The 23,274-nt window shown below is 38.2% G+C and overlaps 1 protein-coding gene, 1 non-coding gene and 1 pseudogene across 3 annotated transcripts; 2 read left to right on the forward strand and 1 right to left on the reverse strand.

The window, feature by feature from the left end:
- Nucleotides 1–1,221: 1,221 nt before the first annotated feature.
- Nucleotides 1,222–11,144, reverse strand: LOC110289014 (zinc finger protein 431-like). Of its 2 annotated transcripts, XM_085833190.1 has the most exons (4): nucleotides 10,966–11,144; nucleotides 5,105–5,231; nucleotides 4,855–4,915; nucleotides 1,222–3,668 (listed from the first exon to the last, which is right to left on the reverse strand). In XM_085833190.1, exons 1-4 carry the CDS (start codon nucleotides 10,966–10,968, stop codon nucleotides 1,697–1,699), a joined length of 2,163 nt encoding a protein of 720 aa, XP_085689316.1. In that variant the 5' UTR covers nucleotides 10,969–11,144; the 3' UTR covers nucleotides 1,222–1,696. The 2 variants fall into 2 exon arrangements, with proteins under 2 accessions (XP_085689316.1, XP_085689317.1); XM_085833191.1 differs by lacking the exons at nucleotides 1,222–3,668; nucleotides 10,966–11,144 and adding an exon at nucleotides 3,882–4,272 and having other exon boundaries at nucleotides 5,105–5,249.
- Nucleotides 9,230–9,345, forward strand: LOC115030354 (U5 spliceosomal RNA). Its single transcript, XR_003835932.1, has one exon. It is a non-coding gene; the product is annotated as a U5 spliceosomal RNA (small nuclear RNA).
- A 6,162-nt stretch (nucleotides 11,145–17,306) lies between the features above and the next one.
- On the forward strand, nucleotides 17,307–18,056 carry LOC110289015 (signal recognition particle 19 kDa protein pseudogene; annotated as a pseudogene).
- The last annotated feature ends 5,218 nt before the right edge of the window (nucleotides 18,057–23,274 follow it).

Raw genomic sequence — 23,274 nt, forward strand, 5'->3', positions numbered from 1 at the left:
ATGCATCAGTAGCAGATCCCATGTTCTGATGCTCTTTGGACATGGATGATGGTCTAGAAAGAATGCCATGTGACTCTTAAAGATACTCATCTCTACTCTATCCAGTATGTGTCTGGGTTTAAATAAACACTATATGAAGCAAGAGGGAAGTACCTTGGAACCCTCTCTTTCACCTCCTAATACAATGGGGTTGGTCCTCTCTGACCATGGATCACTAAATCTGTTAGAGTATCTCCTGGAGTCCTTGTCTGGCTTGAGAAGGCCTTTATGTTGCTTTAAGTTCTAGTCCCTCTTGGTCATTTTGGTGCCTCTTATTGTCTCAAGTGAAACAGACTGCTTTAGAACGAATGCCTAGGCTTACTCCATATCCCTATAGTAATGGGATTCCAGGAGCTAATAGAAGTGGAGGAATGGCTGTACTCTTTGAGTCTACTCCTCAATATTATCATCAGCTTAGCAATTTCCCAAAGATTAGACAGAAATTTGTAACTCAGGGTTCCACATCCATGGATTCAGCTTGAAAAACCTGGGCATGATATACACACTTATAATCTCAGCCTTCAAGAGATAGAGGTAGAAGGATTTTCAATTCAAGACTACCCTGGGCTATATGTGAGATTCTATCTTAATATATCACTATCCTGGGGGGGGGGGGAGAAATGGAAAGGAAAAGATGTAGGAAGATATAGATGAGGAAAAACGGAAAGAGAGGAGAAGGAAGAAGAAACTATCAAAAACATGTTATTTCTGTTATCAAACATGCAGAGAACTATCTGCTTGTCAGTTTCTCTCCAGTGGGTTATCTTTTATGTTATTTGTCTTAATTTTGGTTTTATTCCTGTGAAAATATACCATGACCAAGGTAACTTTTATAAAGGACATTTAATTGGGGGTAGTGTACAGATTCAGAGGTTCAGTCTAATATCAAGGCTGAAAAAATGGCAGTGTCCAAGCAGACATAGTGCTGCAGGAGACGAGTTCTACATCTTGATCAGAAGGCAGCCAGAAGACTCTTCTGCCCTGTGTGGAGCTTAAGCATAGGATCTCAAAGTCCACCCCCACCATGACATACTTTCTCAAATGCCATATCTATTCCTGAAAGGCCATACTGCTGAATACTACCACTTTCCATGGGCCAAGTAGTTTTAAACCACCACACCTTTCAAGATCGCTGTAAAAGCTTTACCACATTGGTTATATTCATAGGATTACTCTTTAGTATGTGTTCTTTCATGTAGTTGGAGGTGACTTGATTGTGAATAGACTTTGCCACATTTTCTACATTTGTAAGGTTTCTCTCCATCATGTATTCTTTTATGCATTCGAAGATTACGATGGTGTGGAAAGGCTTTACCACATTCATTATATTTGTAAGGTTTCTTTCTATTATGAATTCTTTGATGACTTTGAAGTTGACCATGAGGCAAAGGATTTACTACATTGCTTACATTCATAGGGTTTCTCTCCAGTATGTATTCTTTTATGTACTTGGAAATAACTTTCATATGCAAAGGCCTTGCCACATTAATTACATTCATAGGGCTTCTTTGCAGTATATGTTCTTTTATGTACTTGGAGATAACTATGATATGCAATGGCTTTGTCACATTGGTTATATTCACAGAGTTACTCTTTAGTATGTGCTTTTATGTAGTTGGAGGTGACTTTATTGTGAATAGGCTTTACTATATTGTTTTCATTTGTAAAGTTTCTCTCCAGTATGAATTCTTTCATGTTTTCGGAGTTGACCATGAGAAGCAAAAAATTTACCACATTGCTTACATTCATAGGGTTTCTCTCCAGTATGTATTCTTTTATGCATTTGAAGATGATAATGGTATGCAAAGGCTTTACCACATTGATTACATTTATAAGGTTTCTCTCCAGTATGAATTCTTTCATGTCTTTGAAGTTGACCATTAGAAACAAAGGATTTACTACATTGTTTACATTCATAGGGTTTCTCTCCAGTATGTATTCTTTTATGTACATGTAAATAACTTTGATTTGCAAAGGCTTTGCCACATTGACCACACTCATAGGGTTTCTCTCCAGTATGTGTTCTTTTATGTACTTGGAGAGTATTACTATATGGAAAGGCTTTACCACATTGATCACATTTGTAAGGTTTCTCTCCAGTATGTATTCTTTTATGAATTCTGAGATGACTGTGTCGTCCAAAGACTTTACCACAGTCATTACATTTGTAAGGTTTCTCTCCAGTATGAACTCTTTCATGTTTTCGGAGTTGACCATGAGAAGCAAAAAATTTACCACATTGCTTACATTCATAGGGTTTCTCTCCAGTATGTATTCTTTTATGCATTTGAAGCTCATAATGGTATGCAAAGGCTTTACCACATTGATTACATTTGTAAGGTTTCTCTCCAGTATGAATTCTTTCATGTTTTTGAAGTTGACCATGATCTGCAAAGGCTTTGCCACATTGATTACATTTATAAGGTTTCTCTCCAGTATGAATTTTTTCATGTTTTTGAAGTTGACCATGAGAGGCAAAGGATTTACTACATTGCTTACATCCATAGGGTTTCTCTCCAGTATGGGTTATTTTATGCCTTTTGAGAGTATTGTGTTCTACAAAGGCTTTACCACATTGATTACATTTGTAAGGTTTCTCTCCAGTATGAATTCTTTCATGTGCTTGAAGTTGACCATGAGAGGCAAAGGATTTACTACACTGCTTACATTCATAAGGTTTCACTCCACTATGAGTTACTTTATGTGCTTGGAGACTAGCGTTACATACAAAGGCTTTACCACATTCATTACATTTGTAAGGTTTCTCTCCAGTATGAACTCTTTCATGTTTTCGAAGTTGACCTTGATCTGCAAAGGCTTTACCACATTGATCACATTTATAAGGTTTCTCTCCAGTATGTATTCTTTTATGTACTCGGAAATGACAATGATGTGCAAAGGCTTTACCACACTGATCACATTCATAGGGTTTCTCTCCAGTATGTGTTCTTTTATGTACTTGGAGATTACCATGAGATGCAAAGGCTTTATCACACTGATGACATTTGTAAGGTTTCTCTCCAGTATGTGTTATTATATGTATTTTGAGATGAGCCTTTTGTGTAAAGGCTTTACCACATTGCTTACATTCATAGGGTTTCTCTCCAATATGGGTCTTTTCATGCCTTTTGAGAGTACTGTATTGTGCAAAGGCTTTACCACATTCATTACATTTGTAAGGTTTCTCTCCAGTATGAACTCTTTCATGTTTTCGAAGTTGATCATGATCTGCAAAGGCTTTACCACATTGATTACATTCATAGGGTTTCTCTCCAGTATGGGTTTTTTTATGCCTTTTGAGAGTATTGTATTGTGCAAAGGCTTTACCACATTCATTACATTTGTAAGGTTTCTCTCCAGTATGTGTTCTTTTATGTATTTGAAGAGTTCTGGTTTGTGCAAAGGCTTTACCACATTGATTGCATTTGTAGGGTTTCTTTCCAGTATGTATTTTTTTATGCATTTGGAGACTATAGTGATGTACAAAGGCTTCACCATACTGAATACCATCATAGGGTTTCTCTCCAGTATGATTTCTTTCATACCTTTTGGGATGACTGTGACATCCAAAGGCTTTACCACATTGAGTATTTTCAGAGGGTTTTTCTCCAGTATGACTTCTTTCATGCCTGCAAAGATAATTGGTACATGTGAAAGCTTTACCACATTCACTAAATTGATGAATCTTTTTATCTGAGGAATTAATCTTACAATTTGGTCTAATTGTAAAGAGGACTCACATCTTAAGATTTTTATCACTTTGTTTACATTTATGGTTTTCCCTTCATGAAGGGTTGTTTTGCATACTTGTAATGGTAAGAATGTTACTACATGGCTCACATTTGTAGCATCCTTTTTCTCTATGAGATTTTTCACATATTTGAAAAGAAATAGAAGAGCTCAGAGCTTTATCACACTGAGTACATTCATAAATTTTCCTATATTGTGAAATATACTACATTTCATACTACATTGACAAAATAAACCAGGACAAACATAAAAGAATTTCCACAATCCTAGTACTGATAGGGATTTTCTGCAGTATGAGTTTATGGATATATTCCCACTGAAGTTGGAGAACCAACTAATTATAAACTTGTATCACAGTGAGAAAGTTTGCTCAAATGTGGACTACTACATATATTTTAATTGTTCTGGGAGAGAGAGAAGGTTCTGCTTCTTTCAATATCCCTATGCTCACATGACTTGTATCCATTGTGACACAGGATATACCTATTAAAAAAAAGAATAACAAATGAAAGATTTCCACATTGCATTCACACAGTTTGGCTGTTTGCTCATCATAGATATATGGTATAGGAATTAAGGTTTCTCCTCAAAAACATTCTTGACTCTCATAAACTGCCCCTCTCACTTAAACTTAGCAATGTTACTATATGAGTAATCAGTTTTGCTATGGGATATTTGCTTAGTAGAAACATATACTTATCACCTAATATATATCTTTGGCAATATGTGAGTGGTATGAGACTAGATTGGCAGTTCTACAGAGTAGCTGTAATGTGGCTATGATGAAAATGGCAATATCAGTTAAAGCATTGTTTCCTTGTCTTTTCTTTTAGAGAAATGCCTTGAAAACACAAACACCTGACATAGAGGTACATAGATTTGTGAGAATTTAAACAATACACTTAAAGAAATGCTTTTTTTTTTTTTAATTTTACACTGTTGCTTTTCTTTAAAAGTTCCAGGCCACCAAAAAATAAAAAAATAAAAAAAAAATTTAAAAAGGTTCCAGGACACATTAACATTTCTTCTGAGGCAAATTCATACCAACTTGCACATGAAAATTACCTTCCATGTCTTCTGGAACTTTGACAATATTCTTCAGTGTTTTGGTCTTCCCAATTGTAGCCTAAAATATAGTACCAGAAAATGTATGATATATTATTGGAAATTAGGCAAATTTAAGTTATTATCTTTAATTAACCTGATTTATTCACCTCCATTCTTCCTCATTCTCAATTGAAATAACAGAAAAGCATCAATAACAAAGAAACAATTGTTCCCTTATTTTAAAAAGTGAAAGATAATTCAGTCTTACCTACAGCTTTAAGGTTCCTGTAGATCTCCAACATCACATCTTTGTAGAGATTCCTCTGTGTAGGATTCAGCAAAGCCCATTCTTCTTGAGTGAAGTTCACATGCACATCATCATAGGTCAATGCATCCTAAAATATTCCATACATGTGTATAACAAAAACCATGATACTGACATCACTATAAATGTATGCTTCATTGACAATATATTTATATGATTCTGGTGATTCCCCCACTTATTTCATGACCAAGAAGTTCTAATGTAATTACCAAGTCATCTTAGAAGAAAACGGAGTAACAAGGTTCACTTCTGTCATTTCTTTGCTCTTTGAATAGGATACAGCCTTGTAAGAGAAATGCTAACTAACACACACACACACACATACACAGAAAGAGAGAGAGAAGCAGTACTGAGCACACATCAGAGAAATTGTATGAACACTTACTAAGTACAAAAAATGATGGGCAAGCTGAGCATATTAGTTCATGCCTTTAATCCCAGCACTCAGGAGGCAGAGGCAGGTATATTTCTGGTCTATCCAGGACATCCAGAGGTACATATTAAGACCCCGTCTCCTCTTTAATAATCAATCAAACAAACAAGAAAGATAGAAAGAACCCAGAGGAGTTCCTACAAAGAATTACACATTCACAAGTGTCCCAGTTTAATCTGTAACCGTAACGAGATCTTATTAAAAGGGATGCATCTTTAAACAGATACAAATGGACAGATGAAAATACTGGCAATGTAAATGTTGATCCTATATAGGACAGGAGATGGCTCAGCAGTCAAGAGCTCTTGTTGGTCTTGCAAATAATTGGGCTCAATTGCCAATTGTTTCACAACTATCCATTACTCCAAATTCAGGAATTCTGAAGCCATCTTCTGACTTCAATGGGGACCAGGCATACAGGATGTACATATTCATGCATACAGGCAAAATACTCATATTCATAAAAAAATAAAAAAAAATTAGAACAGGTAGGAAGAATGTTCTGCACCAGCAATCCAATGACTCAGAAAGCTCAGGCAGTATTTTTTTTTTTAAGGTTTATTTTATTTATTATATGTAAGTACACTGTAGCTGTTTTCAGACACACAAGAAGAGGGCATCCAATCTCATTACAGATGGTTGTGAGCTACCATGTGGTTGCTGGGAACTGAACTCAGAACCTTTGGAAAAGCAGTCAGTGCTCTTAACTGCTGAGCCATCTCTCCAGCCCCTCAGGCAGTATTAATGTCATGAATACATGCCATACAGAGAAACAGAATATTCTCTCTGCCAAATTTCAAAATTCACAATGTGGATGAAGATCAACACAACACCATATGCTTGACATATACCAAAACCTAGATTCCAGACCCATCAGCCAATAATATAAAAACCAATAAACAAACAAACAAACAAAGAAAAAGCTAGGCATGTTGGCCCACATTTAATCCCAGCACTCTGGAGCCAGAGTCAGGTGGACTTTTAAGTTTGACGTCGCATGTTCTACATACCTACTTTCAGGACAGTCAGGGCTCCATAGAGGAACTTTGTCCTCAAAACAAAAACAACAAAATTAAAATTATAAAGTTCACCTACTTCTCCCTGAAATTCCCCTAACTGGCTTTAAATTGAGCTTGCAAAGCTCACATGTCTGTATGCATCATGGTGAATGGTTAACACAGTATGATAGAATTCTGTGGAATAAAAGTTTTGCATCCTATTTCAGTTGGGGGTATTCCTTCAGTGATTCCTGGACCCTAACATTATAAGCTCTCCCAAAGAAAGCTACAAAGTAGAAACAACTGTTCAAAGACATCACCCTATCTGGGAGCTTTTAGACTCAATCAACTGCATTCTGATCACTGTCATCCAGGATGAAAATGTACTGAGTTTAACTTCAATGACCCTAATAGTCTGCAGTAGTCCATATATTCTTCAAATATCCAAAGTCTCTTAGGACACTCTTCTTTTTCTTCAAGATTTATTTATTTCATTTATATGAGTACACTGCAGCTATCTTCAGACACACCAGAAGAGAGCATCGGATCCCATTACAGATGGTTGCGAGCCACAATGTGGTTGCTGAAAATTGAAATTAGGACCTCTGGAAGAGAAAGCAGCCAGTGCTCTTAATCGCTGAGCCATTTCTCCATCCCCTCTTTTGATACTCTTGATTGCTACATCTTGTAAATTCAAAAAGCAAGTTGTATCTTTCTAACATACAGAATGACCCCTTCCCATTCCAATAGAGAGGAATGTGTACATAGTGAGAAAAGATTGGACCAAGGCAGGAAACCCAGCAGGACAAACACCAAATCCTGTAGCTCTGTCTCAGACATAAGAGACACCAGTTTCAAAAGGCTTAGATGGCCCTATCCCTGTAACGTCTCATACATCTCTTGGTTTAGTTACTTGTACTCCCTATATGCAGCTCTCCTTGGCAGGTGTCTCATAGCTTAGGTATCTCAACATCTTGTGGTCTCAAAATTCAACTCAGGCTTCATCCTCACAGGTTCATGCAATGCACTCTCACAGTATCCTCCCTCACTGGGCCTCTGACTCTGGCAAACATAGATGACTGGAACAGTGTTGAACTGAAACCACAAAGGAAGAATCCATGACCTTAAATTTTACATCTTTCTTATTTCCAGAACTTGGGTGCTCCTGTAAAGTTTGGATACCCCATTCTTGGACCACAGTTGTAGCAGGTTTTGTATGAAGTTCCTTCCAGGGACTAGAATCACTTTACCTAACACAGTGTGTGTGTGTCTCCATTCATTGAAGGCTTAGCAGGAGGGTGTGTTTCTCTTAGGACACCTTCTTAGGCTTTCAATCCTGAATTCAGGCCTCTTTCTCAGCATTTGGCTGCCATTTGAAACTACCCAGTGCTGTTTTTCTCTACAAGCCACAGACTTTGCATTTATTTTTGCCCAACCTGTTGCTTTTTTTTTTCACTGCAGTCCTGAATGAGTTACTAGTAATAACCATCCAACAGATTCAATAATCCATCTAAGAAATACAACAAATTATTTTTTAATTCTGCCATACTCAATTTCTCCGAGCATGGGGGAAAAAAAAAAGAAAGATTTGGGGTCAAATTACCACACAAATGACCTCTAGCTCAATTTCTTATTGTGTCTATTTTCCACTGAAATCCTATGACATTTGACTGCATTTCTGGAAGTACTCTGATCTTCCAGGTGCTATAACAACAGCTGACTAAGCTCTGAGTACAGCTTTCTATGCTGTTTGCCATCTCAAGTCCTGATATCTCCCACATTCCTCCAAAGGAGAACATTTCCAGTTTCTGTCCAGCAACAAATTTACTTTTTGTGTTTTTCTTTTTTTCTTGGTTCTAACTTGCTACTCCACTACTTTGATTAAATCCTCTAACCAAAAGCATTTCAGGTAATGAACAGGTTCACTTGTTTAGTCCTTTAAGATCATAGTCCATCATTTTGGGAGCTTAGGATAGAAGTTCAAGCTTCACGAAAATAAGTCAAAAACCACGGACAAACCTTGTTTCCTGCCTTGCCCTCTTGCTTGGTCACTGTCTCATGCTCAGCTAGCTCTCTTGTAGCTCAGGCCCATTTGTTTAGGGATCCTGCCATCCTCAGTGGAAGAGCCTTCCCACATCAATCATCACACAACAGAATCTCTCAGGGACACTGCATCCAGCCATTTTGATGAGGGCATGACCTGAAGTGAGGCTCCCTCAGATGACTGTAGGCTCTAAAATGTTGACCACTGAAGGTAATTAGGACACAGAGACAATAGTATATCAGAAAGTTTTAAAAACCGGAATCAAATGTGTTAACCATATCAATCACTTAAGTAGCAAAACCCCCAAAATTGCTGATTGCAACAACAGGAAGACAGAGTTGCTAAGAAATGAGGAGAGGGAAGCCTTCAGGATCAAGAAAAGGAAACTAAAACTGTTTCCCAAACTATCAAAACTCAAGAAACTTATAGTAAAATTTCAGAAGACAAAATTAGGTGAAGGTCTATCATTTTCCAGAGAAACAACAATATAATTAGATTATAATGAATAAAATCATACAACATAAACGGAGACTGAAAGACAGACAGACATATAAGTTTTTAAACATCAAGTACAGACTATAATAAAAAAATTAAGACTCTGGTTTCTCTTCAGATTGTATAAATTTTTTGCCTTTTACTAAAGATTTCCATGGAGAGGAACAACTCTGAGTCTTAACTCAATCTTTTGAGGCCTTGTGGTTACAAGACTAGTAATGGTAATGAAAAGACAGAACGTCCTTCGCTGTGGGTGAGAAGCTGGATACCTATCACGCAAAAACTATTCTATAAGAAACTCTCTTAAAGGAGCCGGGCAGTGGTGGTGCACGCCTTTAATCCCAGCACTTGGGAGGCAGAGGCAGGCGGATTTCGGAGTTCGAGGCCAGCCTCGAACTTATCCTGCAGCCTGGTTCCAGGCTCCAAGAATGGATTTTAGCGGGGGATGGGCTTTATAAGCCCTTTATAAGCACAGTTTTCTATTAAACATTTGAGCTTTGATCAGGAATCTTGACTTAGCTCCATTTTTGTCTCGACCGTCTTGTGTACAAGAATACCATCTTGTACACGATTGACATGAGGGAAAAGGAAGGAGATGGGAGACATCTATGAAGTCAGCAGAAAAATGAAGAAACTATGAAGTTAGCAGCAGCATAATACAACGGGACACAGTCAGGAGAAGTCTAATCAAACAATGCTGCAAAAGAACTCAGTGTATCTTAAAAACATTTCTGACCAAGCCTCTAGGGGCCTTGGAACTGATAACCACAGCCCCATGCGGTGGGAAGAGTTGTGTTCTCACAACGTGATGCAACCCCTCCCAAAGCTCCTGGCCCCAGACCATTACCAGCTCTCGAAAGCATATTCCCGGTTTTACAAAAGGAGCAGTTTTATCTCTATACCCAGAGCCTCAGGGAAAGCTCCTAAGGCCTAGGCCCCAAGCTGTGACTGGCTCTGCCAAGCATGTTCCTGGGTTTCATGAGGAGCTATGTCATTCTCCATATATGGAGACCTCAGGGAAAGTGTAACTTAGCACTCAATACAACAGTGTTTTATTTTGTTTTCTTTTTTACCGTCTCACATGGTTGCCACTAGGTATCATCTCACCCATGTGGCAGAACTATGCTTTTCTCAAGAAGAAAACTGAACCTTTATAGCACACTAGACCTTACTGTTGATTGTAATCCTGTAATGCTCCATAGAGCAGCTTGTCAAAGGCATGCTCTTAGATATGGAGATGGACCTAGAGGCTGGTTGTAAATCAAGTTTGTTTCCTTTGTTATGGTTTGGTACCATCTTTCTGGATAATCCTGGTGAACAAACAAACGTGCATCCTAGCTTCCTAATCTCTAATTGCCCTGGTTAGCATATTACTTACCTGTGGAGTGTTTTACAGGCAGTCCGCCCTCACCTAAATTCTACTTGGTGTGCCTTACTATCTCCTAAGTTTTATTAAATCCTTGACATCATCAATTCTACTCTTTCACATCACAGCTTGATATTGTATTGCTACCCAGCACATGAGATGCCTTTTATAACCGCCACAAAACTAACTCCAAATGGATTGTCCACCTTAACTTGTAGAAACTAGGACTCTCTGACTTTGGGATCATGCCAAGGATCTTTCTACACACAAGCCAAATACTCTGCACAGATGCAGCCCGGACAGTGAAGTTATTCAGAGGCTACAGCTGGGTCCAGCGAGTGGCTAGGACCTCACGGACCTCACAAGTGGCCGCCGATTCCCATTCAGCCCCGGGAAAGACCCACCACACCAGCTCGCGCTCCTCAGACCCCTGCTTCTTTCCATTGTTGGCAGTGATCATGTGCTCACCATGTCGCAACTTCGGAGCTTGCCTGAGCACCCTCCACAGCATCCAGCGGCAGGACAGAGAGCAAAGCACACAGGATCATTCAAGCCTGTTCAGCTACTAAGCGAAACCTGCACCATGGCACCCGGAAAACCCGCCTTCTCTTCTGACTGGCAAGTCTGCCTAAAGGCTCTGATTGGCCAGTAAGTCTGGAGTGACTCGAGCACCTCCCTTAGATTTAGAGAGTGCTGAAGGTACACTGTGTAAAGGTTCTCAGCCCAAGCTTCAAGTCCAGGGCCCGACCTTTTCCAGATTTACAGGGATTTGTATTTCTGTAGCACTTGTGTCTGTCCTCCAATAGCCTACCCATCTGTCTCCCTGCGCAGCCCCAGGGAGGCCCCAGCACTCCACCTGCGGCTGCTCCGCCGCTTGCTCCTCCCCTATGTGGGCAGTGACCCTGTGATCACCAGGTTCTGACTTCAGCCTGAGCTTCCCTCACTCAGTAGCCTTCCTCCTGGAATCAAGGTAGGTAGCTTGCATAGCCCATTACTCAACTTGCAGGGGAGTTATCCATCTGTCCCACAAGCGGAAGGGTACCCAAGATATAAACAATTAAAGAGAGACTTTGGGAAACAATAGTTTATAGAAATTAATAGGCTTATTAATTTCTGGTTTGTTATATTCATAGTGTAATTTATTTTCACTTACATCAGTTGAGAAGGATGCAGTTGGAACTGAGGTTGTGTCCAGGACATGTACAAAGCTGTACATGTACAGATCCCCTTATCTGGACACGCTATAGCACTGCAAACATGGACTAGCACATCTTTGCTCTCAAACAAAATACACTGTTTTTTTAAATTGGAATTACTTTTAATCTTTCTTTTCCCTTAAAGATATGAGGTAGTCATTTCTCCTTGGGACAACATTATTTTCATGTTTTCTAAGAACTATACAAGTAGCCAGGGTTATACAGAGAAACCCTGTCTCGAAAAACCAAAATAAAATTAAAAAAAAAAGAACTATACAAGTTTTCACTTTGAAATCTTTAATGATTTGCTTAAGAGAGCATGTTCTGTGATCCACTGTGTTCATGCTCTACTTCCTTTGCTGTCTTGGCAGCAGGTTGTTCTGAATATAGGAACTTAGGTCATATTTTTTTCTTTCGTTTTCTTCTGTAGATATTTTCTGAAGATGAGAAGGTGGAATGTTTCATGTTTGGAATGCTTGTTTGCAAAATGACTCTGTCCTTACATATTACAGAGTATGGATGAAGAAAAAGGAGCAAATACTTAATATTTATCAATTAAATATCTTCATATATACTCTGCTACCCACACCATCATTAGCTGTAGATAAGAAATGAAAAGATTTTATTTTTGTCTAGAGTAGAAGAATGGGAACCAATATCCTTAACTTAGTAGTGGTTACAGTGTGGATTACAACCATGATATATTTCTTAAATTTTACAAAAAAGAGAATTATGTAACTTTTAATATCACCAAGGATGTCTCATGTAAAAGAAATTACCTTATTCTACCTAAAAATTTTGAGCCCTAACAGTACATTTAAGTCCCTTTTTTTCTGTTTGTCAGTAAATAGCTAATAGGCAAGCCTAGGTTATTGAGAACCTAAATCATTAAATACCATCAAATAGAAAAAAAATTTCTTAATTTTACTTCACATTATATATTGGCCAGTTTATAGTTATATGGTATAATGTATAATGACATTAAAAATCACAAATTATAAAAATGACTCTGCTTCTTCTAAAAGAAGAAACACACACCAGTAAGTAGTCTTTGGGGAAATGATTGAGGGAAAAAGCCACTGAAAACGACCACAGAGTCAGCTGTAAGTTAGATGACCATGGATACAGAAATGGAAAGAAAACAGCCTAAGAAAAAGCTCAAGGTAGGAGAAAATCACTTTTAAAAGGTTAAAGAGGGAAGAGACACAAACAAGACTATCTTTTTTAAGGGATACCAATTGACAGCTGCACCAAGGTCTAAATTGTATTTCAGATTATACCCCACAACAGCATCCTGCATACATGTAGGCTACCATTATAACATGATTTAACATCCACATGAGATAGTGACCTTTACTGGTTTTCCACAGTACAATAAAATAAGTAAAATGCTATCGTATGAGTACTAAGGTCATTAAATGAATCTGTTTTCTCCAGAAAGAGACATACATTAAAGACAGAACTTAATGGCAGGTCAATGCTTTGAAAGAGGGTTGGAGTCCTTCCCTGTCAGGGTATCAGTGCAGCTCACCACCTGCTATTTATTAGGATGGAAACAGCAGCAAAAAGGACAATGGTCAGCAAGATTCAGGGAATGGTGAAGGATATTTTCAGTTTGTAATATGAAATTTAGGTACCCAGAGGCCTCAGAAGATCCGACCTCATGGATAGGTAAGGAGTATATGATCACAACCATCTGTAATGGGATCCGATGCCCTCTTCTGGTGTGTGTCTGAAGACAGCTACAGTGTACTCATGTAAATAAAATAAATAAATAATATTAAAAATAAAAAATTGTAAATACAATTTATACTTAAAAATGCAAGCTTATACAGAATTCTGAAATATTTAAATAAAGAAGTCAAAGACATAAAAGCCAGAGGAACCACTCAGCTAGTGATATAAGACTTTCCATTAAAATCATACTGTCCTTAAAGTCACATGATTTCTATTTTTGAATTATAGGAACCAGAGCTCTTTTGGTGTACTAGACTTAGGTACATGTCTAAGATCCAAGTTTCAGGTCATTATATTCAACTTATGAGGTTATTTACATAGAAAGCATATTAGCTCCTTTCACTCAACTGTAAATCCTATAGAGGTCTTTATCATTACTGTACTATGCTGTGATTATATAAGAAGTCTCCTCATTTATCTTAAAGGCACATCTGTTATGTTTGCTTTGCACTACGTTTTTCACTTAAGCTTGAGAAGGTCAGTTGGCTGGGATTGAGGCAGTGCAGAGCATGTGCAAGTCTGGGGTCTTGTTGGCTAGATGCTCTATGCAGCACAGCAGATAAGGACCCACAGATGCATCTCCTCTCACACATTACTTATAAAACCAGAGGAAATTACCCGTAACTTATGACTATCTCAATTATACATATAAATGGAAAAAATGATTTCCTAAAAGTATCCTGGAGGATTTTTGCCACATTTACATAAATTAAGCTTAACTATTTTTAAAATTTTAGCATGTTTACAGAATTTTTATTCTCATGAATCACCTCTCAAAGGGAAAGGCCATACATTATATTTAATAGTATATCTTAGATTGTTTTAAGATCACAAACAGTAGAATACAGTTCTATTCAGTGTGTCTTACACAGGGAAATATAACTAAATTAACCAGCAGCAGAGGCAGAAACTGTCAGAAAGACCAAATCTGTTCTGCAACAACAGTTCACCATTGGTGTAAAGCATTTTTAAAAGGCAGGAGGACAGACAAACAAATAAAATTCTCTGTCTGACAAACACCAAGCAGCAGGCACAACAGTCTCACAATTTTATTTCAGACTGCACACTGGGACCATGTTGTGCATGCACATGAGCTGTCTGTATTACATCAAGTTCTACTGCTCTCTGTGACAGTGAAATAAGTGACTAGAGTGAGACCCTAACTTCAAACGTTCCACTCTGGAAGGTGAGATTATCTTTCTAAGCACAGAGGTTAATTCAGGAACCTGTTTTTTTTTTTGTCACCAGGGGAAGATTAAAGTAACAGAACTTCATTACCAGTTTGTTACTTTGGTACTTGGTACTTTGAGGGGGAACTGGAGCCCAGAAACAGACAGTTTGTGTTACTTTTACTGTAGCATAGAGTTAAACATTGTTGTTAACTTGTTTTTGTGTTGAATTTATAAGTTAAAGGTCATCATCAACATTCATGCACAGAAAAACAGCATGTGTAAGACTGGGAGTCTCATTATGCATTTCCCATGGATAAAGGATTACTAGTACTACTGAAGGACAGAGCACAGTACAAAAATACATGCTAAACACACTTACCAGATGTAATATGTTTATGCACACACACAGTCCAAACGGAGAACGTAGAAGCCATTATTTAATCAAAGCCTCCTTAGTAAATGTGTTTTCCACGTATGTAAAATTTTCAGCCAATTAAAGCTTAAGTACCAAAATATTTTTAGTTAAAGCTCTTTTATATGGGAATATTTCTACAATGAGATAATCCCTATAAAGCATAGAATACAAGTCCTGGCACATAGAGTTCAATAAGTGTTAGTAATTTTTAATGTATTATGTAAGTGCCTGCCTTAGGCATTGGAGTAAACAGAGTATAATTATTCCTCTTGGTGGCCCAAGGTCATCATAAATATTAATTATTTAATGAGGCTATGAGCACAAGGACATCTTGGAAGTTACCAGGAATTCTGGGGTTTTTGGATCCTGCACAAAACAGTTCCAATGTGAGGGATGGCTAATGGTGGGACTGGCTGTTAGCTAACTATACTCACTCTATCAAGCTGTCAGTTCGTATGGCTGTCAGTGTGCCTACACTGGTTATTTTTCACCTCACTTTCCTAACACTAAGCATCTTTGAGTTGAGACACTGAGCTAATTAAATATTGGAAATACATACACACAAGGACTCGTCTATTTAACCTACCTCAACCCATTTCCTATTTGTTTAGAAACCCTGAAGTTTCCAGAGTGAAGTCTGTGAGTCTATCCAGGTGCAATGCTGCATACCTATAATAAGAGCAATCAAGAGGCTGAGTCAGGAGGATTGCAAGCTTGAGACCAGCCTAAGCTACATAGTGATACTCTGCCTCATAAAATAAAATAAAGGAACAGTTAAGATGACCACCTGTCCTCAGAACTTTCCCACATCCTCAGTTTGGATTCCAGGAAAACCTAAGAAGGTCCCCAAAATTAAATGGGTAGTGTGTTAGTTGGGTTTCTACTGTTGTGAGGAGATGTCACAGACATAGCAACTCTTATAAAGGAAAATATTTAGTTAGGGCTGGCTCATAGTTCATAGATTTAGTCCATTATCATCATGGTGGGAAATATGGTGCTATGGAGGCAGATATGGTGCTGGAAAGGTAGCTGAGTCTTACATCTGTGTTAGCAGGCATAAAGAAGAGGAAGGGAGTAACTAGGCCTGGCTTGAGGATCTGAAATTTCAAAGCCAACCCCACAGTGACAAACTTCCTCCAAAAAGGCCACACCTCCTAATATTACTACTCCTTATGGGGCAATGGAGGCCATTTTCATGCAGATTGTCACAGGTAGGAAGAAAATATGTGTGTGATTTTTAGCCACTGTCCAGGTAGGGGAGTGGAGGGAGGCGCAGTCCGGAGAATGTGCATTCTGAATGTTTTTTGGGCAGGTATGACTTCAAGACTAGAAATACTTTCTTAAGTAAATAGTTTGCTCAAATATCCACAGGTCTCTTCCTTTGTCCCTATTGGCATTTAATCAAGATTCTAGAGTAATAAAAGTCCCCATACTGCCATGCTGGACTTGTGGTAGATGCTTGCCTAGCCTAGCCTTTTCTCTAATTATTTCAGCCACATCCTTTAAATCTCATCTTCTGAGAAAAGACTTATGCATTTGATTCTCCTGATATCACACAGGCACAGGCTGGAAGTGGGGAAGGTCAGTGGTGGCTGCCAGTGGAGAACAGACCTGATATTGACAGTGAGAGTGGTATGGGCCTGGTCATTTCTGTTCTTCCTGAGGATGCTATTTTAAAGGAATCTCTTCCTCATGACTAAAGCAGATTTTCACACACAAGACATAGACCAGCATCCAGTGTATCAGTGACATGCCATGGTGTCACTCTACACAGGCCTAGAGGAGTTCACAGATTGTGGATGTAGTAGAAGAGACTGTCAGTAGGTAGTAGGTATAAGAATCAGACTCTTGTTTTCACTAGGAAATCTAATTCTACTACTCTTCCACAGTACAGGGTGACTCATTCCCACTGTTTCATTTCTTCTTAGTTAAAGTTTGTGTTTTTTCCTGTTGAATTTGTCTAATAGGGTGCAGCATTCCTAAAGAAGTCTATTTTCTAGTGTCACCTTGTGTTCAGGACACCTTAATTAGGACATAATTGGAAGATAGCTTCAAGGGTTCCCCCTGGTGGCTTCCAATGAACCAATTTCATATAATGATATGAAGATGAAAGACTAATTCTGAGAAAGGTGCTATACTGTGTACAGTAAATTTCCTTTAAACAAATGTTCATGTGTGATGCCTATTTTATTAGGAAAATTTATATATTATATAAACACTTTTTTAAAATAAAAGATTCAAAATAAAAATTAAATAATAAAAAAAAACTTTTTGTGCTTTGGAGGTAGGACTTCCACCGGAAGGGCAGGCACTCTCTGTGGTCCAAGTCAACTTTCCGCCAGTGTTCAGCCCGCTAGGCTGGATCGGCTGTCGGGACTCCCGTGGAGATGGCTTGTTCAGCTGAGCGGTCCCTGGCCGACCAGGACAGGTTTATTTGTATCTACCCCGCTTATTTAAATAATAAAAAGACCACAGCTGAGGGGAGACGGATCCCCATAAGTAAGGCTGTAGAAAACCCTACGACTACTGAGGTTCAAGATGTATGCTCAGAAGTTGGACTGAATGCCTTTCTGGAGAAAAACAAATTGTAGTCCAGAGAATGGAATCGTGATGTTCAGTACAGAGGCAGAGTCCGGGTACAACTCAAACAGGAAGATAGTTCCCGTCATGTAAGTCAGTGATGCTATACGTAGCAGAAATGATACCAAAGCTAAAAACAAAGACACAGAAATTAGGAAGTGCCGACCAAGTCTTAAGCTAAGAGAGGGGAGTAAAAAAGGGAAAGGAAAGAAGAAAAAAATGACGTGGTGTGAACGTGGAGCACAATCCTGCTGGGAGAGACATGGCATCTTTGTGTCTGGAGGAACAGCTTTTTGTTTGTGTCGTTTAACTGAGCTGTGAACAAGTGTGTCTCCCATCTTCATCAACAGTTAACAATGAATTAAATTCACATCTGATGTTTGAGGAAAAATTGTGTGTGTGGAAGAAAGGATATTCTTAACACATGACTGTCCCATAAGTTACTTGAAATACTATATCTTTTTGCCCTCTATGTAAACATATATTTCAGGTATATAAGTTTAATAAAATTTGAAATATGCAAAAAAATTTTCATGGTCTTTAATTTTAAAAGAAAACTTGTTTCCAGGTGAGTGAGTCTTGGAAGCACATTTTCAGTACCCTATTCCCAATGTGATCAGTATTCTAGCTGGAGGATAGGATGTGCAAATTTGCCAAATTGCATGTATTTTACATGACTATCCTCCCATACAAAAGGGAATATTATGATCTGTACTTTAGGTACTAATTAAAGCAACTAAATAACATACCATCTTCTTCAAATAGCCATAGAGCCTTTTGCCATCTCAAATAAGTCTCACCTACCTTCTTTGGGAAGGGAGACGAGAATTCTTCTCTCATTTTTGGCAAGGGTTTTGTATTTTTATTCCCTTTTTTTTTTAAAGATTTATTTATTATGTTCAGTGTTCTGCCTGCACACCAGAAGAGAGCACCAAGATCACATTACAGATGGTTGTCAGCCACCATGTGGTTGCTGGAATTGAACTCAGAGACCAATCAGTTCATGTTTTGAATGATGTAAAAGAACACAGGAGGGAAAGCTTTAAGGAAAACCCGCAGGACTTTTCTTTCCCTGCCCATCATTAACATAGCCAAAGGCACTCTGGTCATTGTGTGTCCTTGCTATGAACCTTCCAAATTTTGAAGAAGCTTGGAATTAAACATTTCAAGAACTAATAGTCACATAACAGTGATCTTTCTGGAATTGTTTCAATGCATCAGCAGCAGATCCCATGTTCTAATGCTCTGTTGAACGGCAAGGAAATGGATATGGAGCATAGTCTAGAAAGACTGCCATGTGAATCTTAAAGATATTCACCTCTATTCTATCCAATATGTGTCTGTGTTTAAATAAACACTAGAGGGAAGCACCTTGGAACCCTCTCTCACACCTAACACAATGGAGTTAGTCCTCTCTGGCCAAGGATCATTCAATCTGTTAGAGCATCTCCTGGAGTCCTTGTCTGGCTTGAGAAGGCTTTTATGGTGCTTTAGTTCTAGTCCCTCTTGGTCATTTTGGTGCCTCTTATTGTCTCAAGTGGAACAGACTGCTTTAGAACGAATGCCTAGGCTTTCTCCATATCCCTATAGTAATGGGCTTCCAGAAGCTAATAGAAGTGGAGGCATGGCTGTACTCTCTGAGTCTACTCCTCAATATTATCTTCAGCTTAGCAATCTCCCAAAGATTAGACAGTTAATTTGTAATTCATGGTTCCACATCCATGGATTCAGTTTGAAAACCCTGGGCATGTTATAAACACCTATAATCTCAGCCTTCAAGAGGCAAAAGTAGGAGAATTTTTAACTCAAGACTATCCTGGGCAACAAGTGTGATTCCATCTCAATATATCACTGTCCTCATGGGGAAAAAAATAAATGGAAAGGAAAAGGAGATGTAGAAAGATATAGATGAGGAAAAATGGAAAGGGAGAGGAGAAGAAGGAAGAAGAGACTATTTAAAAGATGTTATTTATGTATCAAATATTCAGAGATCTATCTGTTGGTCATGATTTCCATTTTTAAAGATTTATTTATTATATATACACCATTTTGCTTGCATGTATGTCTGCAAGCCAGAAGAGGTCACCAGATCTCAGTATGGATGGTTGTGAGCCACCATGTGGTTGCTGGGAATTGAACTCAGGACCTCTAGAAATGTCCCGACCCGCGGGACCCAGTTATTCGGGAGTCCGAGGGGGACCGTGCCTGAAAGAAACAGGCGGAAAAGAAAAGTGAGACCAAGTAGATGATCCTATCAAGGTCTGTTTATTGTGAACACGGTTACAGAATATAAGTGGTAAGAAGGAGGAAGTAAAGAAGGAGAAACTTGCCCATGCCTCAGCCCAGGGGTTGGGGTGGTTCTGTATAACTGCCCGGGAGCACACTATCTACTCTTAGCTCAGGGAACATTCTGTGGTTTTTCCTGGAAAGTTTGCAGTTACTATTATCTGATCTTGGTGTTCTGTCAGCTGTCATTTTGAAAGGTCAGGAGTCTCTCCAGAAGGGAGACTTTGGCTTATCACTCAGTGTCAGTCCCCAACATAGAAAAGCAGCCAGTGCTCTTAACCTCTGCGAGCCATCTCTCCAGGCCCTGGTCATGATTTCCTAAGAATTCAATGTGTTTTCTTAGAATCAACATTATATTGAATATTGTAAAACATCTAAGTCGATTTACGGTATAAGGAGGATGTGTCCAGGTTCTATGCTATTACTACACAATTTTACATAGGAGACCTGGCCATCCCTAGATGTGATATCGATGAGGGACCTGGAACCAAAGTCCCATGTATACAGAGAACTGACTGAATGCTAACTGTTAACTACACCTTATGGAAATTGTCAAGGTGATAATCAGAATCTAGGGGAAGATTCATTAATATAGATGGGTCTGGCCCATATATAGATAGAGAAGGTGGCCCAGAGTCAGTGATCACCAAGAGCCCTCCCATCTTCTCTCTCTCTCTCTCTCTCTCTCTCTCTCTCTCTCTCAAGATTTATTTATTAATATACTTAAGTACACTGTAGCTGTCTTCAGATGTGCCAGAAGAGGGTGTCAAATCTCATTACAGGATTACGGGTGGTTATGAGACACCATGTGGTTGCTGGGATTTGAACTCAGGACCTTCGGAAAAGCAGTCAATGCTCTTACCCACTGAACCATCTCGCCAGCCCCCCATCATATCTCTTAATTAGCCTGTTCTATGACAAGAGCTGTCCAGAGAAAAAAAGAAGGCAAAGCCCAGAGATAATAACCTTCATTGCTCTTTGCTTCTTAACTTCTTTCTGAAGATATCTGTTGGGAAGCCATCTACAGGAAGTACATTAAACAGCATCTAACATAAACCTGACCAATCTATCCCCTTCTGTGCACAGCAAGTACCCATTACTCACAGGCACAATAGTACTTTTCAAGAGAGGACACAGGAAGAAACGTGGGATCCACTTCTCCTGCTTGTCATAGGTCAGCCTATTTGTGGTCTGATGAAGCAAGATTTTTTCTGTTCAAAGCATAAAACATCTATTGCTGTGTGCTAAGAATCACACAGTGTGTGTGAGAGTTTTGCTCAGTGTTTTCTTTTTTTAAAGATTTTATTTACTTTATATATGCTAGTATAGTCACTGTCTTTCGACATACCAGAAGAAGGTATCAGATCACATTACAGATGGTTGTGAGCCACTATGTGTTGCTGGGAATTGAACTCAGGACCTCTGAAAGACTAGTCAGTGCTTTTAACTCCCAAGCCATCTCTCCAGCCCTTGCTCAGTGTTTTCAATACCTGCACAGTAACTTGAGTTTAGATATGATCATGAATAGAATCCCAATGGTGGCACAAGTAGCTTTATAAGGACAAGTGGAGAAACCTCATTATCACATTTGCTCTGTCTCACTAGGTGATGCCCTCATCATGTTATGATGTAGCAAGAGGGCCCTGATCAGATACCATTGCTGTGTTCTTGAAACTCCCAGTCTCCAGAGTCATGAACCCAAAAATTCTATTTTCTTTTAAAAAATTACCCAGGCTGTAGCATGTGATTATAATTACAGAAAACAAGCTAAATATTTTTTATTTTAGTCAACTTGAGTATAGAAACTTTGAGGGATATAAATATAGATTTAAAGAATTTATTTAGGGCCAGTGAGATGTCTCAGTGGGTTGATGATCTGAGTTTTAGCCCCAGAATAGATATGGTGGAAGGAGAGAACTAACTTCTGAATTTTGTCCTCTTGTCTCTACATGTGCACTGTGGTACTCAAATGTTTAAAAGAAGGTACACCCAACCACACAAGTAAATAAATATTTTTAAATTATTTTATTTTGTAATGCTTAACTCAACAATATTAATAAATATATTTACTTATTTAGCTACACTATGTCATAAAGCACACGTAGCACTGTATTCATTCAATAGTATTAATTTTTCTTCTTTTGTTTCCAGTTTTATATTAACTTCTCATGTGACTATTGACTATAGATATTTTTATAATTCCTACTGTAAATGTTGAGCCTCTTACAAGCATTCTAGAGTCCATGACTTTTGGTTCTGACCTACTGAAGGTTTGGTCATGCCAACTAGAAAACAAGGTCAAACTACAAGCTTCCATTGACTGGAAAATGACCTCAAATCAAGTCTCCTATGATTGACTAGGAGAAATGATCTTTTTCATTAATCCTACCATAAGCTTCAGAATTTGAACAATTACCACTTTCTTAATTGATGTTTAAAGTCTGTGTACAGTGACTTTCAACGGTTCCAATGTGAGGTCATTATATGGATTTTTAACCCTCAATTTCTCAAGTGGATTTCCTTTTTATGTTTTTAAATGATTTCTCAAGTGGCCCCTGTTAGCACTGTAAACTGATGTTATTGAAGGTGTTTCCAGAGTTAAATGTCCAAAATAATTTAGTTGTGATCACATTCTACATTGTGAATCTTTGTAGTGACTTGACATTAGATGCTTTTTCCTAATGAGTAAACTTTAGGAGAGGAAAAGCAACATTGTCTTCTCATAGAGGACACAGGATGTAGTCATTGTTGATCATCACATTGACAAACTTGGGTGCTGAGAACAGAACACAGGCTCTTTGAAAGATCAGCAACTATTCTTAACTTTTTGGTCATTTCTCCAGCACCCAAATGTGGGTATATTTTTAAAAAATAATAAAAACTGGACAAATCCCTGCTGGGTAAGGTAAAATAAAAATATTACTAAAATAAAGTAGAGAGTAGAAAGAGACAGAAGGTAAAAAGGCAAGTGAAACATTTCCTACCAACAAATATATTCAGGTTAGCTGTTATTCTTCCCTTAGGTGTCCCATTATATTCTGCTTTCCATTTTGTATAATAGATATACTTACTTGGAGCCTTTTTATAAAGAAGCTATGCTTTTGTTTCCCTAATTTGAAGCTGCTGGACATTTCTCTTTGAATCTGATGTTTTGTTATTTCTCTGATAAAAGCAGCTCACTTTGGACTTTATTTTAGATTTGTTTATATATGACTCATGATTTGTTTGCAGTCTCAAATATTAAGACATAGTTTCTTCAAACATTGCTTCTACTCATTGCTATTCTCTTTTTATGTTTAATCTTCTCTTTATTTTATCTCTTGTTATCCATTTTATATTTCTATGGATCTATGCTCCATTTTAATTGCACTTGTGTGACTCTCTCTCTCTC

Source organism: Mus caroli, unplaced genomic scaffold (genome assembly GCF_978045245.1).
Source record: "Mus caroli unplaced genomic scaffold, Mus_caroli_1 scaffold_18, whole genome shotgun sequence".
NCBI lineage: Eukaryota > Metazoa > Chordata > Mammalia > Rodentia > Muridae > Mus > Mus caroli.

Bases quoted from the DNA above. Each gene is read 5' to 3' on its own strand.
- LOC110289014 (XM_085833190.1), bottom strand. The intron at 4,916-5,104 runs GTAAGACTGAAT...ACTATATTTTAG, and splicing joins CAGGAACCTTAAAGCTGTAG to GCTACAATTGGGAAGACCAA. The intron at 3,669-4,854 runs GTAATTTTCATG...TTATCTTTGCAG, and splicing joins AGTTCCAGAAGACATGGAAG to GCATGAAAGAAGTCATACTG.